The sequence below is a fragment of the Tiliqua scincoides genome, chromosome 8 (genome assembly GCF_035046505.1).
Source record: "Tiliqua scincoides isolate rTilSci1 chromosome 8, rTilSci1.hap2, whole genome shotgun sequence".
NCBI classification, from domain to species: Eukaryota; Metazoa; Chordata; class Lepidosauria; order Squamata; family Scincidae; genus Tiliqua; species Tiliqua scincoides.
Genome location: NC_089828.1, coordinates 52,652,237 through 52,670,476, shown reverse-complemented (window position 1 = coordinate 52,670,476; position 18,240 = coordinate 52,652,237). Strand labels below are relative to the sequence as shown.

The following is an 18,240-nucleotide window of genomic DNA, read 5'->3' as shown; positions in this document are numbered from 1 at the left end:
CTCTTTGCACCCTGATCTTGCCAAGCAGGAGCTGCAGCCCAGGGAAACCCAGGAGCCCCCCCCCACCGCGCTCCCCCCACCCCCTCCCCAAACCGGGCTCTGCAATCTCCTCGTGGCATTATGGGAGGAAACAAGATGTAGGCAGAGAAGAGCGAGAGGAGAACGCGGGCGGCCGTGGGGCCAGGCTCGGCGGCAGCCAATGGAGGCGCTGCCTGGCTGAGCCACTGCAAGGGGAGGGGCGCCTATTTCAGCCCAGGGGGGAGAGGGCGGCCAGCCAGCCGGAGGAGCCTCGCTGGGGGAGCGGAGCGCAGGGCGCTGAGCGAGCGGGACGCGCGCCTCTCCATCCCCCGCGTGGGCACCTGGAAGGGGCAGGCAGAGCCTGGGCTTGCAGCCCGCTGGTGGAGGGAGAGGAGGAGGAGGCGGCGGTGGGCGCAGCCAGCCCGAGGTCTTTGTCTGCGCGGAGGCTTTGCCCATCACTGTGACGGTGAGGATGGCTGCAGGGCGCGCTTGCACAAAGGCTCCCCTCCAGCTGCGTGTGCGTGGGGGGTGTTGCATGGGGCAGTCGGCTGGGGGGGGATTGTGGCCGTGGGTGGGAGGTCTGTGGGGTGAGCCCTCCTCCCTGCCTCTTAGTCCACGCCCCCCCGCAGGAGGGGTCTTCCCCCCCAAAGGGCTCTCTGGGGTGACTCTGGAGTCTTCCCCATTTTCTCAGCAAGGGGATCCTGAGTCCACCTTTTCTGCCCTGATCTTCCACCTGGCTGGGGGGGGAGGAGAAAAGGCTGGGTGTCCTGTTCTCTTGGCTTTGCTTCTCACCTCTGCAGCACTTGTGGGGAGGGAGAGGCACTCCTGGCTGCTTTGGGTGCAACTTGCTGCTCCTTAAGCGTTGATCCCCCTCTGCAAGGTCAAGGTTGAAACCCCAAATCTAGGGACTGGGGGGGGGGTGTAGTTGGTGTAAATATGTCCTTTGTTTTCAAGGCGTAGACAAAATCCCTTTCCTCCTCCTGGGGATGAGGATTCTTTCATGGACCAGGATCAAATCTCTGGCTGATGGTCCCTGAGGTTGCCTGGGTGGAGCCAACTTGGCCATCTCAGTCTTTCTCCCTTGGGTGTTCCCAGCAGAGTGGGATGGGGCCCATGTTACAACAGAGTGGGGTTGAGCCCTCTGGAAGTGCCTTAACCTTGCCTCTCCTTTGTGCTCAACTGCCTGCCCTGCTCTGGTTCATGGGCTGGAGCATAGATCCTTCTAGAGTGGAGGGCTGGGTAATGCCAGGGCCCTTTCTGAGCAGGGGAGATGGTTGTCTTCATCACACCTGCAGGTGGAGCTGCTCTTGGGCAGGATCCAGGAAAATGGGGGGGGGGGTTGTTGTGGTGTGTGTGTGTGGTGACCCCAGACCCCATGCACCTTGCCAACTCACTTCTGGTGGAAGAGAGCCTCCCTTTCCGCCAGCTTTTGCAGTAGCCCTGTCGATGGGCAGAAGGAAGGATGCTCTTGGGCAAAGCCACTCTGCTCCAAGTGAGAATGGAAGATGACTTTTGGCAAGCGTAGAAAAACATCCGGGCCAAGTGGAGTTCCCGCAGTTGTCCGCACAGTCTATGGATTTCTTGCTGGCTGGGCAGTGAGTAGCCACAGATGTACCATTTTGGGATGATCCAAGACTCAGCCTTCTGCCCACGTCTGCTGAACTACCTGCATGGTGCTTTTTGATTTGACTTTGTGAGCCAAGTGTGTTTGTGGTTGAGAGGGGATTCCCTTGAGTCCTTGCTCTTATATATTATCGGAGAGGGCACAGTATCTCCCCTATCCCATTGCATCCACTTGTCATCCTCCCTTGTCATTGAGAGGAGAGCTGAGTCAGGCCACCAAGAATCAAGGGAGGAGATTCAGTTCTACCTTCTGCAGCCAGGGTGTTGCAGAAGGCTTAGGAACCCTTCCTGATGTGGCCTGTGGCATCATTACTGCTGTTGCTCCTGCAGGACAAAAGGACGGATAGTTGTAAGGCTGTTATTGCATGCCACAGCAAGGTGTTAAGTGTGTATCCACAGCACGTCTTGGTTATTTTGTATACACTACAAAGGATGGCCTCTTGCTACATTGATCTCCAGCCCAAGGAATGTAGGGTGTTATACAAGGTTCTACCCATCTGAACACTGTGAGGAAGACAAGGCCAATAGAATGAGTGTTTGGAGACTATTCAGGGTGATTTCAGCCCCCAGTTGAAAGGACTGTAGGTGTGGCCCCAGGGTATTCCCTGTGTAGAGGATGTGATCCTTCAGTTCCTCTGAGCTGAGACACTTTTGCTATATCACAAATGTCCCACAGTCACAGTCCGTTCCTTATTTCTCAGGAATGAATAAATTATATAGGAGAGAAACATGGGGTGCATTTGAATGACCCTGGTGGGTTGGGTTTTGTCTAAAGGTGCTTTCTGTCGCCATGAAAAGCTGGCAGCCTCTACGCCTATGATTTTTATCCTCTCTGCAACCCTGTGAGAAAGACAAGGCTAATAGAATAACTGTTTGGAATCTATTCAGGGTGATTTCAGCAGCCTGAAATCGGCCTTTTGTCTGTCTGGCTTTTCTCCATCTTAAATTCTGTTTCTTAATCTCAGTGGGGAGTCTCATTGGCAGATCTAATATGTATAACACATCTAGCTTGCTGTGTGCTTGATAACCCTTAATTGTGCTAACTCTATGTACCCCATTTGCAAAAATGAAAGCAGTGGAGGCAGTGACTGGACCAAGGTTGTTGAGTGAATTGGTGGCAGAGTAGTGGACTTGGGACCAGCCTTCATGTTTCTAAAAACAATATTGGTTCTAGAGATGATGGGCTGGTTCTTAGCATAAGAAAAGAGCAAACTGCTTTCTAAGATTTTTTTTAATCTGACAAGTACTGGTAGAGGCTCCTCTTGTTCAGTTTCCATGAATGCAGCAGCCTTCAGTGTAAAACTGAAGTGGGTGTGTCTGTGTGCATCTCTCTCTCTCTCTCTAATAGAGAAGTGCAGGGAGGGTCAGCCCTGGAACTGCAGGCAAAGCCGAAGGCTTGGGTAACTGTAACCTTGGCCATTGCCATTGTATAACTGGTTCCTCTTCTCTTGGACAGCAGTCTTTAATTGCTGTAACAAAGCTGCTCCTTCAGTTCCTTGGGCCCTTGCCAAGAGATGCAAATCACTTGCAGTTTTTTCTGAAGGGAAAAATCCCCTTGAATTGTGCTGGGTGCAGTTGGCCTCTAGGGCAGGCCAGGTCAGTTGCCCTGGGCACTAGTGGGTGAGATGTAAGAGGTTCTGGATATAGATCTCCATCTCTCCCACCCCTTGCATAGTAGGGAGGGAATCTTATCTGGGAGGGGACATGCTGCAGACTCTGGCTCCCAGTGTTAAGTTGATACATTGCTCCTGTAATGTTACCCAGGGTTAAACATCTCCATTCTCTTCTTTGCAAGTGCCTGCTTGTGCCATAGTACTGGCTGATCTGGGGAGAGACCTGTGCAGAGAGGTCTAGATAGCTGCTGATGGGAAAGGAAGGTGCTTTTCGTGGTGGTTCATTTTTCACTATTGGTCACACCCTTGGCTCTCTCCTAAAAAATGACTTTGAATTATCATGGTTTCATGTCAGAATCATGGGAATTGTAGTCCTGGGAGGTAGTATGGAAGGTTGACTCCCTTAATGGAAGTTCCAACATGTCTAACAGAAACTGGGATGCAGGGAGGGGCTGTGGTGGCTTGCTTGTGGAGTGCCTGCTTTGCATGCAGAAGGTCCCACATTCATTTCCAGATAGAGCTGGTACCTTATCATCCTGAGTCCCTGGAGAGCAGCTGTCAGTGTAAGTGGCAGTGAGTTGGAGGGACCAAGGGTCTGATCTGGTATGGGGCGGTGTCGTACATTCATATTCCTGTTGCTGGGTTGTGCTGTAATGCTGAGGGTGGGTGATCTTAAATGTGGATTGGGGTGGGGCAGGGAGGAGGAACTGCTGGAGGTAAAACTTTGAGCTTGCCTTGCAGTTTTTTCATGGTATCTAAACGTTTTGAAGGATACCATATGTAAGAATAATAAATGGCAAATCCACCTGGCAAATACTGTATTTTGTTGTGAGTAGGCAGTGCATAATTATGTGGAGTGGCAACTTACTTAAAAGGATGGTTTTAGCTGCCCTGGCTTCTGTTGTCCCATTTGAAATTCCAGAAGTTGTGGAACTTGCCATGCAGATCTCTAATTGCATCACTTAATTAAAATTCCCCCAGGCACTACTGAAGACCCTTTATGGGTTAAGCCAGTTTAAAACTGGGGTTTAGGCTTTTGCAATGTGGACATGCCCAAAGAGCTCTTGTGTCTCCTCTGCTGCCATTGGCATTTCGCTGATTAAATCCTCAGTTGTCCTGCAGTGTTTGTGGCTAAGGTTGCTGAGTGGGGAGAGACTTTCATATTTGTGGATGTGTGTGGGTAAAGGGCTATTTATGCCCGCGAGCTCCTGTTTATGAACAAGCTTGTGCATGACCAAGTTATTTAGGTGGGTGGCGACTGTGAGTAAGTGTGAGTGCAAAAGCCTTTAATATTGCTGTTCTTGGCAACTTCAGGAGTGATCCTGCACCCAATGCTGGCTTGAAGCCCTTGGAAGGGGGTGGAAGACTGGAGTGTCTGTGTTGATTGCATAGCACCATTGTGGTGCTTACAAGAGAAAAGGTCCCTGTCTAGAGTAACCAGCAGTCTCCCAACAGGGGAGAGAAGTAGAGGCAGGGTAAACAGGAGATTGTGATGCATTGATCTCAGTGATGTGTACTGGAGCTTAGGTTGCAGTAGAATATGGGGGCCAGGAGGTTATGCTGAGTGCTTCTTGGAAAAAGGGGGATCTGAAGGCAGTATGGCACAATCTATATTGTAGTAGTAGAATTCTGGGCTGGTCTCCTTCCAGCAGCAGATGTGAGGTCAAATCGTGAAATCCAGAAATGTAAGGCTCTCAGGAAGTGCCATGCATAGAAGTGGCCTTCTAGAAAGGGTTCAGTATGCTTCCTTCGGGCATACCCTGGTGTAGAAGGCAACTTTGTAAAACACGGGTGTCGAACATAAGGCCCGTGGTCCAGAAATGGCCCATGGAAGTGTTTTATCTGGCCCTTAGGATAATTGGGCTCTCCTGGCACCACCATTAATTGCTGAGCTGTGATGTGTCGCCTTGGCAGAAGCAGTGCTGCTGAAAGGATAGCCTGTGTGATGACTAGGCTCTCCCCCATCTTGAAAATATGATGAAGTTTTGCATATTTTCTCTTCTGTCACTTGCTGCTAATGAGTTCCTGGGTAAGAAGAAAGTGCCTATTTCTTATATTTCCTTCTTAATGATGTCACTTCCTGCTTTGTGACATTATTTCTGGCCCTCAGCAGGCACCATGAGTGCTGTCTGGCGCATTCTATGAAACTAGTTTGACACCCTTGCTGTAGGTGTCAGAGCAGAAGTTGGCTGAGTCTTGTTCATTGAACATGAGGCTCACCGATACAAGCTGTGGATACTAAACTACATGTATTTGCCCCTACAACTCCCCCCCGCACTTGTTCTTTACATGCACTGGACAGAGGCTGACATGGACAGAGGCTGTCGAACCCTCTGTCCATGTCTCCCTAGCCCACACTGGCCAGCTTTCAAACATGCAAATCCTCCCCATAGCTTAAATTCTGCAAGCCAGGAAAAAGCCTTTAAAATGTTTGATTCTGCTGATCATGGAAACTGGGTCTAAGTCAGCCCAAGCAATGTTGAATACACAAATATGAATGATGACATGGTTTCAATCCCAAGTATGATTCAGTGGGTGCTGTAGTCTCCTTGGCATCCTCCCTCCCACCCCCATAGTTTGACTAGTGGTAATGGCATAGCCTTAATGGTGGTGGTTCTGAATGAAACACAACATGCTTCAAGTCCTCAAAGTCCAGTGTGTTGCTCTGGGCTCACTGGTTGGAAGGGTACGTTGTATAGTACTGTTACAGTTGTCATCTTTGTGCTTTCAAGGCCGAGAGCTACTTGGTGCCAGAGCAAAACTATAGAGCAGATGGCATGTTTTGTTATATGCAGGTACATGTTACTGTTTGTGGATTCCCTGTTTACAGATCAACATTCCATGTATGTTGTATGCAGGTTATACATGCAGTGAGTGGAATATGTTGCTCTGTACCTCAGTGTAATTGTTTACAGTGATGTGCCCAGGTATGGTTTAACATGCAGACAGCCCTTATATTGCTTTTGCTTTCAAGACTTTTCCAAACTATGGGTTGGAACCCACTAATGGGTCAGGATCTTATTTTTGGTGGGTCACCAAAGGGTGATGGGAAGATCAGATAATCAATTGCCTCAAGTTCTGAGACCATTCAAAAAATCAGATATTGTAGTTGCTAATTACCCTGCAAAGAGATCAGCTCCTGCAGTTTTCAAGCATGTGTAAATATAGGGAGATAAATGTTTCTGGCTGTCTTTCTGGTTATTATAAAGAAATAAAATATTTCTTTTTAGATCTTCTTTTTTAAAAGTCTGGTAAACCTAGGTGGATCCCGATAGAGTATCGTTTAAAAAAGTGGGGTCTGTTACTGAAAAGTTTGGGAACCACTGCGCTAGGGCATTGCACTGATCAGGCCCACAAACTTTATTTTGGGCTGGCTTGATCTCTCCAGCCAGTCTTGGACATCGAATGATGTGCATGTTTTGGCCCATATGGGCCTGTTTGGCCCATAAATTGCCCTTTAAAGGTAGGTTGAGTAGCTCATTCCAAGTGATAGTTTGGATGACTGTCTTCCCCCTCTCCACCTCCATGTTTAGGAAGATTTGTGAGGAAAGCAGGAGCAAGAACATGCATGACCAAGTAATTTGAATGCCTAGGCCTAGTCAGGAGTATGTATAGTCCAAACCAGCTGTTGTGCTTTTGGTTTAATGCTATTACATATAGTACTTTCCTTCCACTTTAATTCTTACAACAACCCTGTGATGTAGGTTTGGCTGCAAGAATGTGACAGGCCCAAGTTTTCCCAGGGAGTTTCTTTGTTGAGGATTTGAACTTGGGTTTGATACTTTTTCTAGCCACTATATTATTCTAGCTCTTGCTTACTAGTTGGCATCAATTGCCCCCCCACAACTCTTTCCCCATCCCACACCCAATCTCTGGTAGGCACAGAGGGCTTGGGAAGTGCTGGTGGTTCGAATGCTGTGGTTCAGAGAAGCACAGGCTGTGTGCTGTTGACCACAAACCGCAATATAGGGGAGAGCTGTAGAGAGTGGTGTGGGTGTGTGTGTGTGAGAGAGAGAGAGAGAGAGAGAGAGAGAGAGAGAGAGCACTGTTATCCTTCTTGCTGGGGTACCTGATCTAACCACCTTACTGAAGCGAAGCAGGTCTGGTCAATACCTGCATGGGAGAAAGGTGAGACATAAATGAGACAAATCAATAAAAAATTGATGGTCTGGCATTGATACTGTTCAAGGCTGGGTGACTTTGACCCACCTTGCTGCGCACAGTGTGCCCCACACCAGTGTGTTTGGAGGCCTACTTGATGAAACTTCTGATTGAATGCAAAAATTGTGTATAGGCCCAGAATATCCTGGGGGCTAGCTAGAATAAGAGCGGGGGGGGGAGGAGACTGTGTCAGGCAGCAAAGTTGTTGAACACACATTTTTTTGTATAGGCGAATTTGCACATGGCTGATGGTGATAAGCAGTATTGTGGGCCGGTTTGTAAGGCTGCTAGAGAAGGCAACAACTGTGCTTGGGAGAAAGTCCCACTGAGATCAGTGGGGTTTGTTGTCCCCCAAAAGGGCAGGCAGTTGTAGCTAGCTCAGCTAAGAAAAGCCCAACTTCTTCTGTCACAGAACATCTCGTGCTCCACAGCCAGAGCATGTTGCAGTGGGGTGGCTAAGTGGCGAGCCCTAGGTGTTCTTGGTGCGTGATTTGGACCTGAATCTCTCCATCTATTTCCACAGGTCCATCATGTCTGACAGAAAGGCCGTGATCAAGAATGCGGACATGTCCGAGGACATGCAGCAGGATGCTGTAGACTGCGCCACGCAGGCCATGGAGAAGTACAACATAGAGAAGGATATTGCAGCGTACATTAAAAAGGTATTGTGGTGCTCGTGCAACAGCATGAGTTGGGAGAACACCTTTACAGCTCAAAGGTCTGTCTAGGCCAGCCTTCTGTTTAACATTGGCTTGCAAGAGGCTTCTGGGAAAGCCCACAAGTGGGGCATAAAGGCACCTTAAATGTCTGTCTCCTGCCCTGGACATTCAGAAGTATACTCTGAACATGGAGGCTCCATCAATACTTCTATGACTTAACAGCTTTTGAGGAACCTGATCTCTTTTTAACTTGCTTGAATCGTGCTAAGGATTCTGTTCTATTAGAGATGGTATTCAAAGCAACTTGCAAACATTTGAAACTAAGTCCCTTTAAAGGGTTAAGCAGAGACACCTTTCAAAGTGGTGCCCTCTTTTATTTAGCAGGGGGAGAACAACTGTCCTCTTCACTCCAGAATGGCATCGTTTCCAGTGGCTGTTGCTGGTGTGGATCTTCTGTATTTTTTGTGAGCCATTTGGGGACAGAGTGCCATTTATTAATTTATTTTACTATGTAAACTATGTAAAAGTTTACTTTTTGAACTACTCATATTGAAAAGTGATAATTAAATATTCTTAATATACTGATGAACTTTATGGCAGTGAAACTATGTTAGTGATTAGCTTAGCTGCCTGCCTCCTGCAGAAAGGCTAGACCAGGCAGTGGCAAGGCTGAGCTGCTGTGGCTGTGCACCTGGAGAGGGACAGCCAGAAGGTTGTAGAAAAGGCGAGAGAGAGTATGCAGGGGAGAAAGGAGTGCTCTCCAAGAATACATGCAGACGACTGAAAGGGTCACGACTTAGAGAGGAGAAAATGGGCAGAGGTGCGTTGCAGGTGGCTGTTGGGTACACCAGTGAGAAATGGCATGGTTACTTTAAAATAACCAGCCAAAATTGGATTGTTGGCTTCAAAAACTTCATTCTGGCCCTGCAATGTAATGGTTTTCTCCCAGCCCCTAATGGGAGCTTATGTGTTAACAGCATGTTCCATAGGGTTGCGTGGCGTTGAGGTATCTAGATCTCAATACTGCTGATGTAGCTATAATTTTTTCTCCTCCCCATCCTTGCTTTGCCTTAATTCTTAATACTGTGTAGGGTGAAGGTTCAACTCAAACCTCTTTGTTATGTGTTTGAGTATTGAGAATTCTGGTTCTTTGCACCTCGTGTCAAAAGGGATCGGAATTGGAAAAGATGGTGGGAAAGGCAACCAAAATGATGGTGGGGTTGGATTTTTTTTTTCAAACGGGGAAAAGCTGAGCATTTGGAGCTTTAGAGTTTTTAGATGCAAGAGCAGGGAAAAAGAGCAGCAAAGACTTGATAGTGGCTTTTTAAATTATGCATGGTGTAGAGAAAGTGGATGGAGCGGTTTTTCTTCTACAAAAATTGCTCGGAATTGATTGACAGATGAAAGGAACTTTCATCAATGCATAATTTATAGAAGCCACAAAATGTGGCCACTGGCTTAGATGGCCTTAAAGTGAGGTTTGGACAAGTGCACTGTCCAAGGGCTATTAGTTATGATGGCTGTATGGAACCTCCATGTTCAGGGGCAGCATATCTCTGAATAACAGTTGCGGATGAGCAAAAATAGGGGAGGGATTTTGCCTTCATGTCCTACTCATTTTGCCTACTTCATGACTTTCAAAAGAGGCATCTGGCCAACTCCTGTGGAAAGCACAATGCTGGGCTAGATAGCCCTGTTGGATCCAACCAGAGGTCTCTCCTTATCGTAAGTGTGTCTCATTTTTACGCTTGCTCCAAATTTGTGTACATTTGTTTAATGCTATTTGTCTTGGGACAGCTGTCCGCTCATTGCCCCTGCAGTTCCTAGTCTCATTGAGTCCCAAATGCAGCTAATTTGAGAAAATGAGAGACTGCTGAGAATAAGGAAGCAACAAGGTACTGCTGCTTGTTAGGAGGCCAAATGGTAGTGAAACCCACTTCTTGGGGTGGGGGGGGGGAAGCGCCAGTTAGTCTCATGTTCCACCCATCCCTGAGCAGCTGCCAAAATGGCTTCCCATTTTTATTGCTTGTGAATGATAACCCACTGTAGCTAAGTGACATGAAACAAAATCCCCTGTTCACCCACTTCCTCCCTTGTAATGAATTTTAGATTGTAATTTCCTTGGGGCAGGGACCTGTCCTCTTGCATCAAACGAAGCACCATACATATTGATGGTGCTATGTAATATTCAAGGTAATTCCTGAACACAAAGTACTGAAGCCAGTGGGAGAAACAATGTTTGTTCTTGAGTTCAGAAATGGATCAAGACGCATCTAGTCCCATGCTCTGTTGTTCTTGCTGCAACAATTCCCAAAGAGTGGTGCTGTAGTTCAGTGGGAGAGCACCTGACTTGCATGCAAAAGGTTCCATTGCTGGCAGCATCTCCAGATTAATTTGGGGAAAAGGCCTCCTGTCTAGAAAGTTGCCGCAAAATACATTCATGCTGCTTTTCCACAAAAGTTTTCAAAGTGTAGCCCAAAAAATGGAGATGACTTGCTGTCCCAAAGGGGCTTTCTTTTGTGAGATGTCCAAAATGGTCCCTGGAAAGAATACTTTCCAGGGACAAATAAAGACAGTTACTCTCCTCTTGCTAAATAGAAGGAAACTGGCACACTTTAAAATGTGCCTCTGTTAATTGGCTGGGTTAGATGTATAGACATCCTTGACACTGGATGGATCTGTGCTATGACTTGCTGGAAGGCAGCTTCATGTGTTTCAGTACATGTGTCAGGTATTGCACTGGGAGAAAGCGGGTTGAGGGAGCAGTTTCCTAGTGGTTAGCATGCATCTCCCTGCCTCCCTTTTTACTGGGTCAGCAGCTGAATGAGGGGTGGGTAGAAACTGGTAACTTCTATCTGTTGTCACCATTTCAGACTACAGAGACCAGATCAGGAGGGATTCCATTCCCAGGATAGCCTAGAATCCCAGTTTCTTACTAAAATCAAAACCACAGGAGCATCTTCAGGAGTGATCAGCTGTGATAATGAATTATCAATGAATGTGGAATTAAACCAAAATGGGTTGGAGGGGAGGAGTACAAGTCAGCTGATGAAAAAATGTCTGAACTTGGCTGTCTGGACACATAGAGAAGCTTATATTCGGCAGTAACTCTTAATGTCCAGCAGATGAAGCCAGGAGGCTACTCAAAAGCAAAGCACACAAACCCACCCCCAGCAATTGCATCCCTAAAGCTTGCAGGCTGGGCTTGGTGTAGAGAAGGGAGCAAACAAAACAGAATGAAACCATTCCCTGATGTCTCCAGGTAGGATTACAGTCCCTATCACTAGCTACTTGTCCAAGGAATTCTGCTCCCTGCACTGAACTGGAGAGTAAGTGGCTGCACCTTTTGCAAACCAACACTGCAGATGTGGCAGAAAACATGCATGTACATTTTGTGCTTGAGCTTAAGGTGACCTAAGTTTTGCTATCATTTAGGCTGCAATCCTAACTACACTTTCCTGAGAGTAAGCCCCATTGAACAAAATAGGACTTACTTCTGAGTAAACCTGGTTAGGATTGTCCCCTAATTTTCCTAAGTGGCGCCCACCTGGCCACTCCATCACTTAGCTAGGGAGGTTTGGCTGCCCATTCAATAACTACAAGTCAGTAGTTTTGCTGCCCCAGGCAGGGCAGAATGACTTGAATCCCCAAAAGCACATGTCTGGTTGTCTGAAATGCTACAATCAAAGGCTATTGTATTGTGTTCTAGTAGCTCTTCGACTGCTGAAGCTGCACAGAGGCTTCTGGGGAAATAGAAGTGTCCAAACCTAAGGGAAGGCATTCATTGCAACATGTAACAAACACATTTATGTTCTTCTCCTGTTTGTTACACCTTTGACAAATTTTGTAAGCTCTTTGGGGCCTTTCCTCCAGTCCTTGCAAAAGAACCATTCATAGTTGTAGCATGTTAATGACTCTCCCTCTTCCTTCTGCCTGTTCCTCTAGGAATTTGACAAGAAATACAACCCCACTTGGCACTGCATCGTGGGCAGGAATTTTGGCAGCTACGTAACGCACGAGACAAAGCATTTTATCTATTTCTACCTGGGCCAGGTTGCAATTCTCCTCTTCAAGTCGGGATAGGAAGCGGGTGTGATGGCGGGGGAACATGGCAAGTGAGGAGGAACATGGACTGTGGTGCACTGAAGGCAGGGGCCCAGGCTTCCTTTACCATGGCTGTACCGCTGCATGGACTGTATACTATATTTAATGTGTATGTTGCAGTAAACACCTAAAAGTTCTGTTTTTGGTTTTTTGGTTGCCTGGGGAAAGAAAAGGCAGCGTCTTCTTGGGTTTTTTTCCCCTTTGTTCTGGGTTACTGCTTATTTTTGTTTGTTCTTTTGCACTAGGAGAACTGTAAATGCTTCAAAAATGGCCTTTAAGTGGGAAGAAGAAATAAATAATAAAACAAACTAATTCCACAAGAGAAATCCCTTGTTGGTTTAACTTTCTTGGAGAACCTCAAAGCTGAACTTAAGCAGACCAAAAAAATTTTTGTTAGGATAGAATCTGGCTCAATTGAGGTATCCAGAGTTCCAGAAACACACATTGGGCTCCCCTCCCAAAGACTCCTTTTCTCTCCTGGTTAAGTCAGATGGGTAGTAAAAAGTAGAGGGCAGAGAGAACCCTCCAATACATGTGTTCTCAGCCAAAATGATCTTTCCCACTTGCATAGTGTTGCCTTCAGTACAAAGGAGAACACAGTTGGTGTTCAGTTGTAGAAATATAATTAAATACCATCTTGATGGATGCATTCAAAACAGATTAACCTGATCCCAGCTACATTTTTGCACAGCACTCCCCCAAACAAATTGAAGGGAATCAACCTCATTTCTGCAGCGGGAGCATGGTCTGGTTCTACCAGGCATGTCCCTTTAATGATGCCAGGCAGTTGTGATCTGTCCTCTTCTCGTCCCTATTTGAGTCAACGTTGCCTTATTGCGACTTGCTTCCAATAACTGTTGTGTGGGAAGATCTGTCCAAAATTGGTGGCTTGATGTTGTTGCGTAGTATAGTGTACTTGTGTTTCTTTCTTCATTGGAGACAATCATCTAGTAGAGGCTAATTTCCCAATATCCATATGCCGTATAGATTTTGTCCCCTACCCACTTAAGCAAAAAGTCTTCAGATGCAAGCAACCAAATTTCTGCATGGAACAAGCTGGTGCTTCAGAAGCAGCCAGTGTGCTCTCCAACAGCCTTGACTCATGTCCTACTTAGTGTAGAGTTGAAAACTCTAGAGCTGTTGCAAAGATGTCCGGTGGTTTTTTTCTTTTGGTAGGATCATTCCTTTCAAACCAAACCATAGAGATGGCTTAAGCAGAATTCCTAGTTTCCTTTAGCAGTCAAGAGCTTCCAGACTGAAGGAGCAGGGGCACAACATCTTTTGTCTAAAACTAGGGGGTAGAAAGTGGTGAAGTACTCTCAGCAAGTTAATGATGACTCCAGGACTCAGATTGTGGGAATGTCGAACGTTGTATGCCTTGGGGGTTGGTGGGAAGAGGAGCTCTGTGTTTCTCTTGGCTGTGAAATGAGGGAGACAAGTTCTTCAGAACAAAACATTCTCCTTGTATTTATACAAAATCCAGAGTATGCCTAAAACTTTGTACAAAACTTTGTACAAAATCTCAGTAGAACCATCTTGTAAAAAAAACAAACGTAAGAGGTTGATGTAGGTGTCGTAATTTCATGTTGACTGAAATCTCTTACCTAATGGAGAGGGGAGGTGCCTTGGACTCAACTGGGGCTCTCTGGTGACTGTTCTATGAACTCCGCTCCTGATCTGAGGAGAAATGTCTGTCTGTTTTTTCTTTTTTTCTTCTGTGCATGAGTCTAACTGTGAGTATGTTCACACTTCATGGAGCGCAAAAACAAAAGTTCCCTTCCCCTCTGCAGTTGCTCAAAATAAACCTTTTTATTTTTCAACAACATTAAAAAGAATTGACACATTTAAAAGAATGGCTTTTGACTTTGTTTGGCTCTTTTCATACAAGGTGGGAGGAGAGCATGGGATGGGATTGCGCCTTAAGAACATAAGAACAGCCCCACTGGATCAGGCCATAGGCCCATCTAGTCCAGCTTCCTGTATCTCACAGCGGCCCACCAATGGGAGATACATTGGAAGAGGCCTGCCTTGGCCTCTTCCATCTTGTGGGGGGGGGGGGAACATGGATGTGCACATGAAGCTGCCTTATTCTGAGTCACCAGTGGTACAGTGGTACTGTTTGAAGTTGGAGGTGTTTTATCATGCACCCTCATTGACAAGCACAGTGGTTGCCTGAGATTCTGACCAGAGAGACTGCTGGATTTCACAGCCAGCTGAAAGTGTAGTGATGCCTGCTTGCTTAGTGGGCTTTAACCAAGGACAGGGCAAATATACATATGACTTCTTATCTACACCTATCATAGCTAAATGGAATCTCGCACTTTAATTTTCTTTTCTGGTATTTGACTAAATACCACACCATAAACTAGAATCCCCAAGTTTTAATTATTCCAGCTTTTTCATAAGTATTTGAAACACTGTCTCTGATAGCCACATTTGTAAGCTGTTAGAATAACTAGTACAATAGATGATCCCATTCAAAAACCTGCCTCTCTTGAAATAGATGAATCTAATCCTTTGAGCAATAGCCCAGATTCTTTCAACCTATCGTTCTCTAGCTGGTGGGGATTGCAAGTGCCATAGCTATTGTGTGCCACTATCAAAACTTGTTGTGTAGTAGTGAATTGGATGGCTGTACAACGCAGTTTTGACACTGGAGATGGCCTAGAACAGGACGTATGAGCCTTGCACTACCCCCAGCTGGGCTGATGTGTGTTGACCCACAAGTAATTGGTGGTGATGTGAGGACATTGCAACCAATTACTTCTGTGAAGTCATTCAGCAGGTTCAGAATGTGAGGAGTAGAGGTAGGTGCAGCAGGGCAATTATATTCCCCTGCTGCTTCTCCAGAGGAGAAGCTGGAATGGTGCAGCAGGGAGACCGAAAAGCTGCTGGCATGTCCCACCCCACTCCAGCTGCACAGTGCCTTTGCCTGTCTTCACTTGAGAGCTGCCAGAACCAGTCTTGCAGGCCATGTGTTGGACCACAGTGGCCTAGAACCTCCATTTCTAAAGGCAGTGCATCCCTGAACTCAATCCTGGGGCAAACTAAAAGAAATGGCTGCCACTTGAGCTGGCTGCTGTTGGATATGAGATTTTAGACCAAGTGGACTGTTTCTGGTAGTGGTTTCTCTGCTCCCTGGCTCTTGTTCTCTTTCCCTCTTCCACTGCTACCCTCTCTCCTCTACCTTCCTTAGTGTCTGTGGTAGCAGTTCCTCTTCCTACACTTGCCACAAATCTCTCTTATAAAGCCCTGTGGCTCTCTCGGGGGTCATCCCTGTTCCTACTGTGGATGGAGGTTATGATAACACTCAGAAAAGAAAAAACACATCCTGTTTCAAAGATCCCCACTACTAATATTCTAGAACAGTTCTAAAAGGAGACCTGTGCCACACAAGCTAAGCTGAACACTGAAAGAAGGGTTAGTGTGTTGGTCTGAGGCCTGGGTTTGAATCCTATCTGCTCTGGTCTAGAGCAGTGAGATTTCCCCACAGACTACCAGAGGGGACAGATAATGGACCGCTTGCGGCCAGCATCTCCAGTGTCTCACCACACACTGCTCCACCGATGAGCATTTAATTGTACTCTGTGTGCAGGGTGGTGGTGTAGGAGTTGCATGTGGTCCACCATGATTCTAGTTTGTGCCTCAGTGATCCACAGGCTCCTGAAGGTTGGGAACCACTGCTCTAGAGCTGGAGTCTAGCACCATCCTCTCAATCTAATCATTTTTGAACCAGTGGTACTTGATGTGGTGTCTGGTGGTACTTGCAGGACCCCTGCCGCCCCACAGTGGTAACACACAGTTCATAACACACAGTGGTAGTTGGTTCAGCTCAGCAGGCAGTGTTCCAAAGCATGATTTTCCATGCTCAAGAAAACCCTCCTCTCCACCCTGACCCTGGTGTTTGTTGTGGTCCCATCTGGCCTCCCAACTCAGAAGTAACTGGTGATGATGTCATTGTTAGTTACTTCCAGTGGCACTTCAAAGAGGTGGACTATGTGAAGTGGTACAGCAGAGGACAGACCTTGAGAAACGCTGATGTAATGTCTACCTCACAGGCTTATTGTGAGGAAGGGGGAGGAAGAATCCTGTCTGCTGCAACACCTGAACTTGCAGGAGAAAGGGCAGGTTACCAATGAAATGAACATAATTTGCAATCAATAAATATAAAAAATAATGAAGGATGTTGCATGTGTTAAACGAATCACAGATCCTGAAGGCCTTTTAACTTTTGTTGGTAAACAGAGTGGAACAGCAGCAAGGGGATGGCTTTGACCCTGCATCCCTCTATAGTTCTAACTCTGATTGACCACCCTTGAGAAATAATTTGTTACATCCATTTGCACAATTTAGCAAGATATGACAAGCACCCATCTGCTGCTTTTATAAATAAACGGCGATGCCTCGCATGGGATTGCAGTCAACTTGACATATAATTTCCAGATTCCCTATTTGTTTGAAAGATTACCCTTATCCTCACGAATGCCTCCACTACCCCTTTCTCCCCACTTCTTTGGTGGGCATATCACCAGGATGGCACAGGTCCTGAGATTCTGTGCAAACTCAGAATTTGGCAGCAGGGGTAATCCCCAATTCTCAGAATATCAGCTTTGATTCTGAATCACAGTAAATTTCTGGCAACCAAAGAGAACTACTACTAATTCTATTGTGGCATAAAATGGAGAGGAAGCAGGCATTTGCACGACTAACCCATTCACCTTCATTAAACAGGTAAGTGATGACAATGGACAGCTGATCTTCTGGCTATAAGAACATAAGAACAGCCCCACTGGATCAGGCCATAGGCCCATCTAGTCCAGCTTCCTGTATCTCACAGCGGCCCACCAAATGCCCCAGGGAGCACACCAGATCACAAGAGACCTGCAAGGCCTCCTGGGAATTGTAGTTTAAGAACATAAGAACAGCCCCACTGGATCAGGCCACAGGCCCATCTAGTCCAGCTTCCTGTATCTCACAGCGGCCCAACAAATGCCCCAGGGAGCACACCAGATAACAAGAAGACCTGCAAGGCCTCCTGGGAATTGTAGTTTAAGAACATAAGAACAGCCCCACTGGATCAGGCCATAGGCCCATCTAGTCTAGCTTCCTGTATCTCACAGCAGCCCACCAAATGCCCCAGGGAGCACCCCAGATAACAAGAGACCTCATCCTGGTGCCCTCCCTTGCATCTGGCATTCTGACATATCAGAGTCCTTTCAGAAGTAAGCAAGGTCTCCAGCCGTCCCATAAGTCAATGGCTATACAATAACAATCTGGCCATCACTGTCACGACGATGGGGTCATAATCCTGTTGCATGTAGTTTGGGTCAGGTCCAGTTCTTTGGTATCTCCAGCTGGGCTGGGAAAGACCCCTGCTCAGAACCCTGGAAGGTCTAGAAACCTGTTGCTGGTCTACAGTAGCCAGTACTGACCTAGATCAACCAATGGTCTGACTCAGTAGAGGCAAGCTTCTCCAGATCTCACAGAGGCTGTAGCTCTGTCCACAAAGGGCTGCAGCTAAGTGGTAGTCGGGACCATTCTTTTCATGCAGAAACTGCCAAGTTCAATCCCTGGTTGCATTTTCTGGTCAGGCTGGGAGAGACCCTGTCCAAAACCCTGGAGTGCCAGTGTCATTGTAGACCAGTGTTTCTCAAACTGTGGGACCCACTAAGTGGGTCATGAACCAATTTCAGGTAGGCCCCCATTCATTTCAATGTGCATTTTATTTGGGGAAATGTTACAGATCTGTACATTTAACAGGTTACTATGTATATGCTTTTAACAATGATAGTCAATGGGGCTTACTCCCAGGTGAGTGTGGATAGGATTGCAGCCTTTAGATGTTTGGGGAATTTTTTTTTAAACAAATCAGCAATTGCTTGGGAGGGTTAGGAAGGTTGTTCTGTATTTTAAATAAATGTTTAAACTTATAAACGTTTAATCTACTTACCTGATTTGGTCATATGAGGGTGGTAAAAATGTTCCTGCTTGATGACGTCACTTCCAGCTATGACATCACTTCCAGGTAAATGACATCACTTCCAGTGGGTTCTGACAGGTTG

The 18,240-nt window shown here is 46.6% G+C and overlaps 1 protein-coding gene across 1 annotated transcript; it reads left to right on the top strand.

The window, feature by feature from the left end:
- Positions 1-256: 256 nt before the first annotated feature.
- On the top strand, positions 257-14,031 carry DYNLL2 (dynein light chain LC8-type 2). The gene is made up of 3 exons (XM_066636025.1): positions 257-484; positions 7,939-8,077; positions 12,020-14,031. The coding sequence occupies exons 2-3, from the start codon at positions 7,946-7,948 to the stop codon at positions 12,155-12,157; spliced, it is 270 nt and encodes an 89-aa protein (XP_066492122.1). The 5' UTR covers positions 257-484; positions 7,939-7,945; the 3' UTR covers positions 12,158-14,031.
- The last annotated feature ends 4,209 nt before the right edge of the window (positions 14,032-18,240 follow it).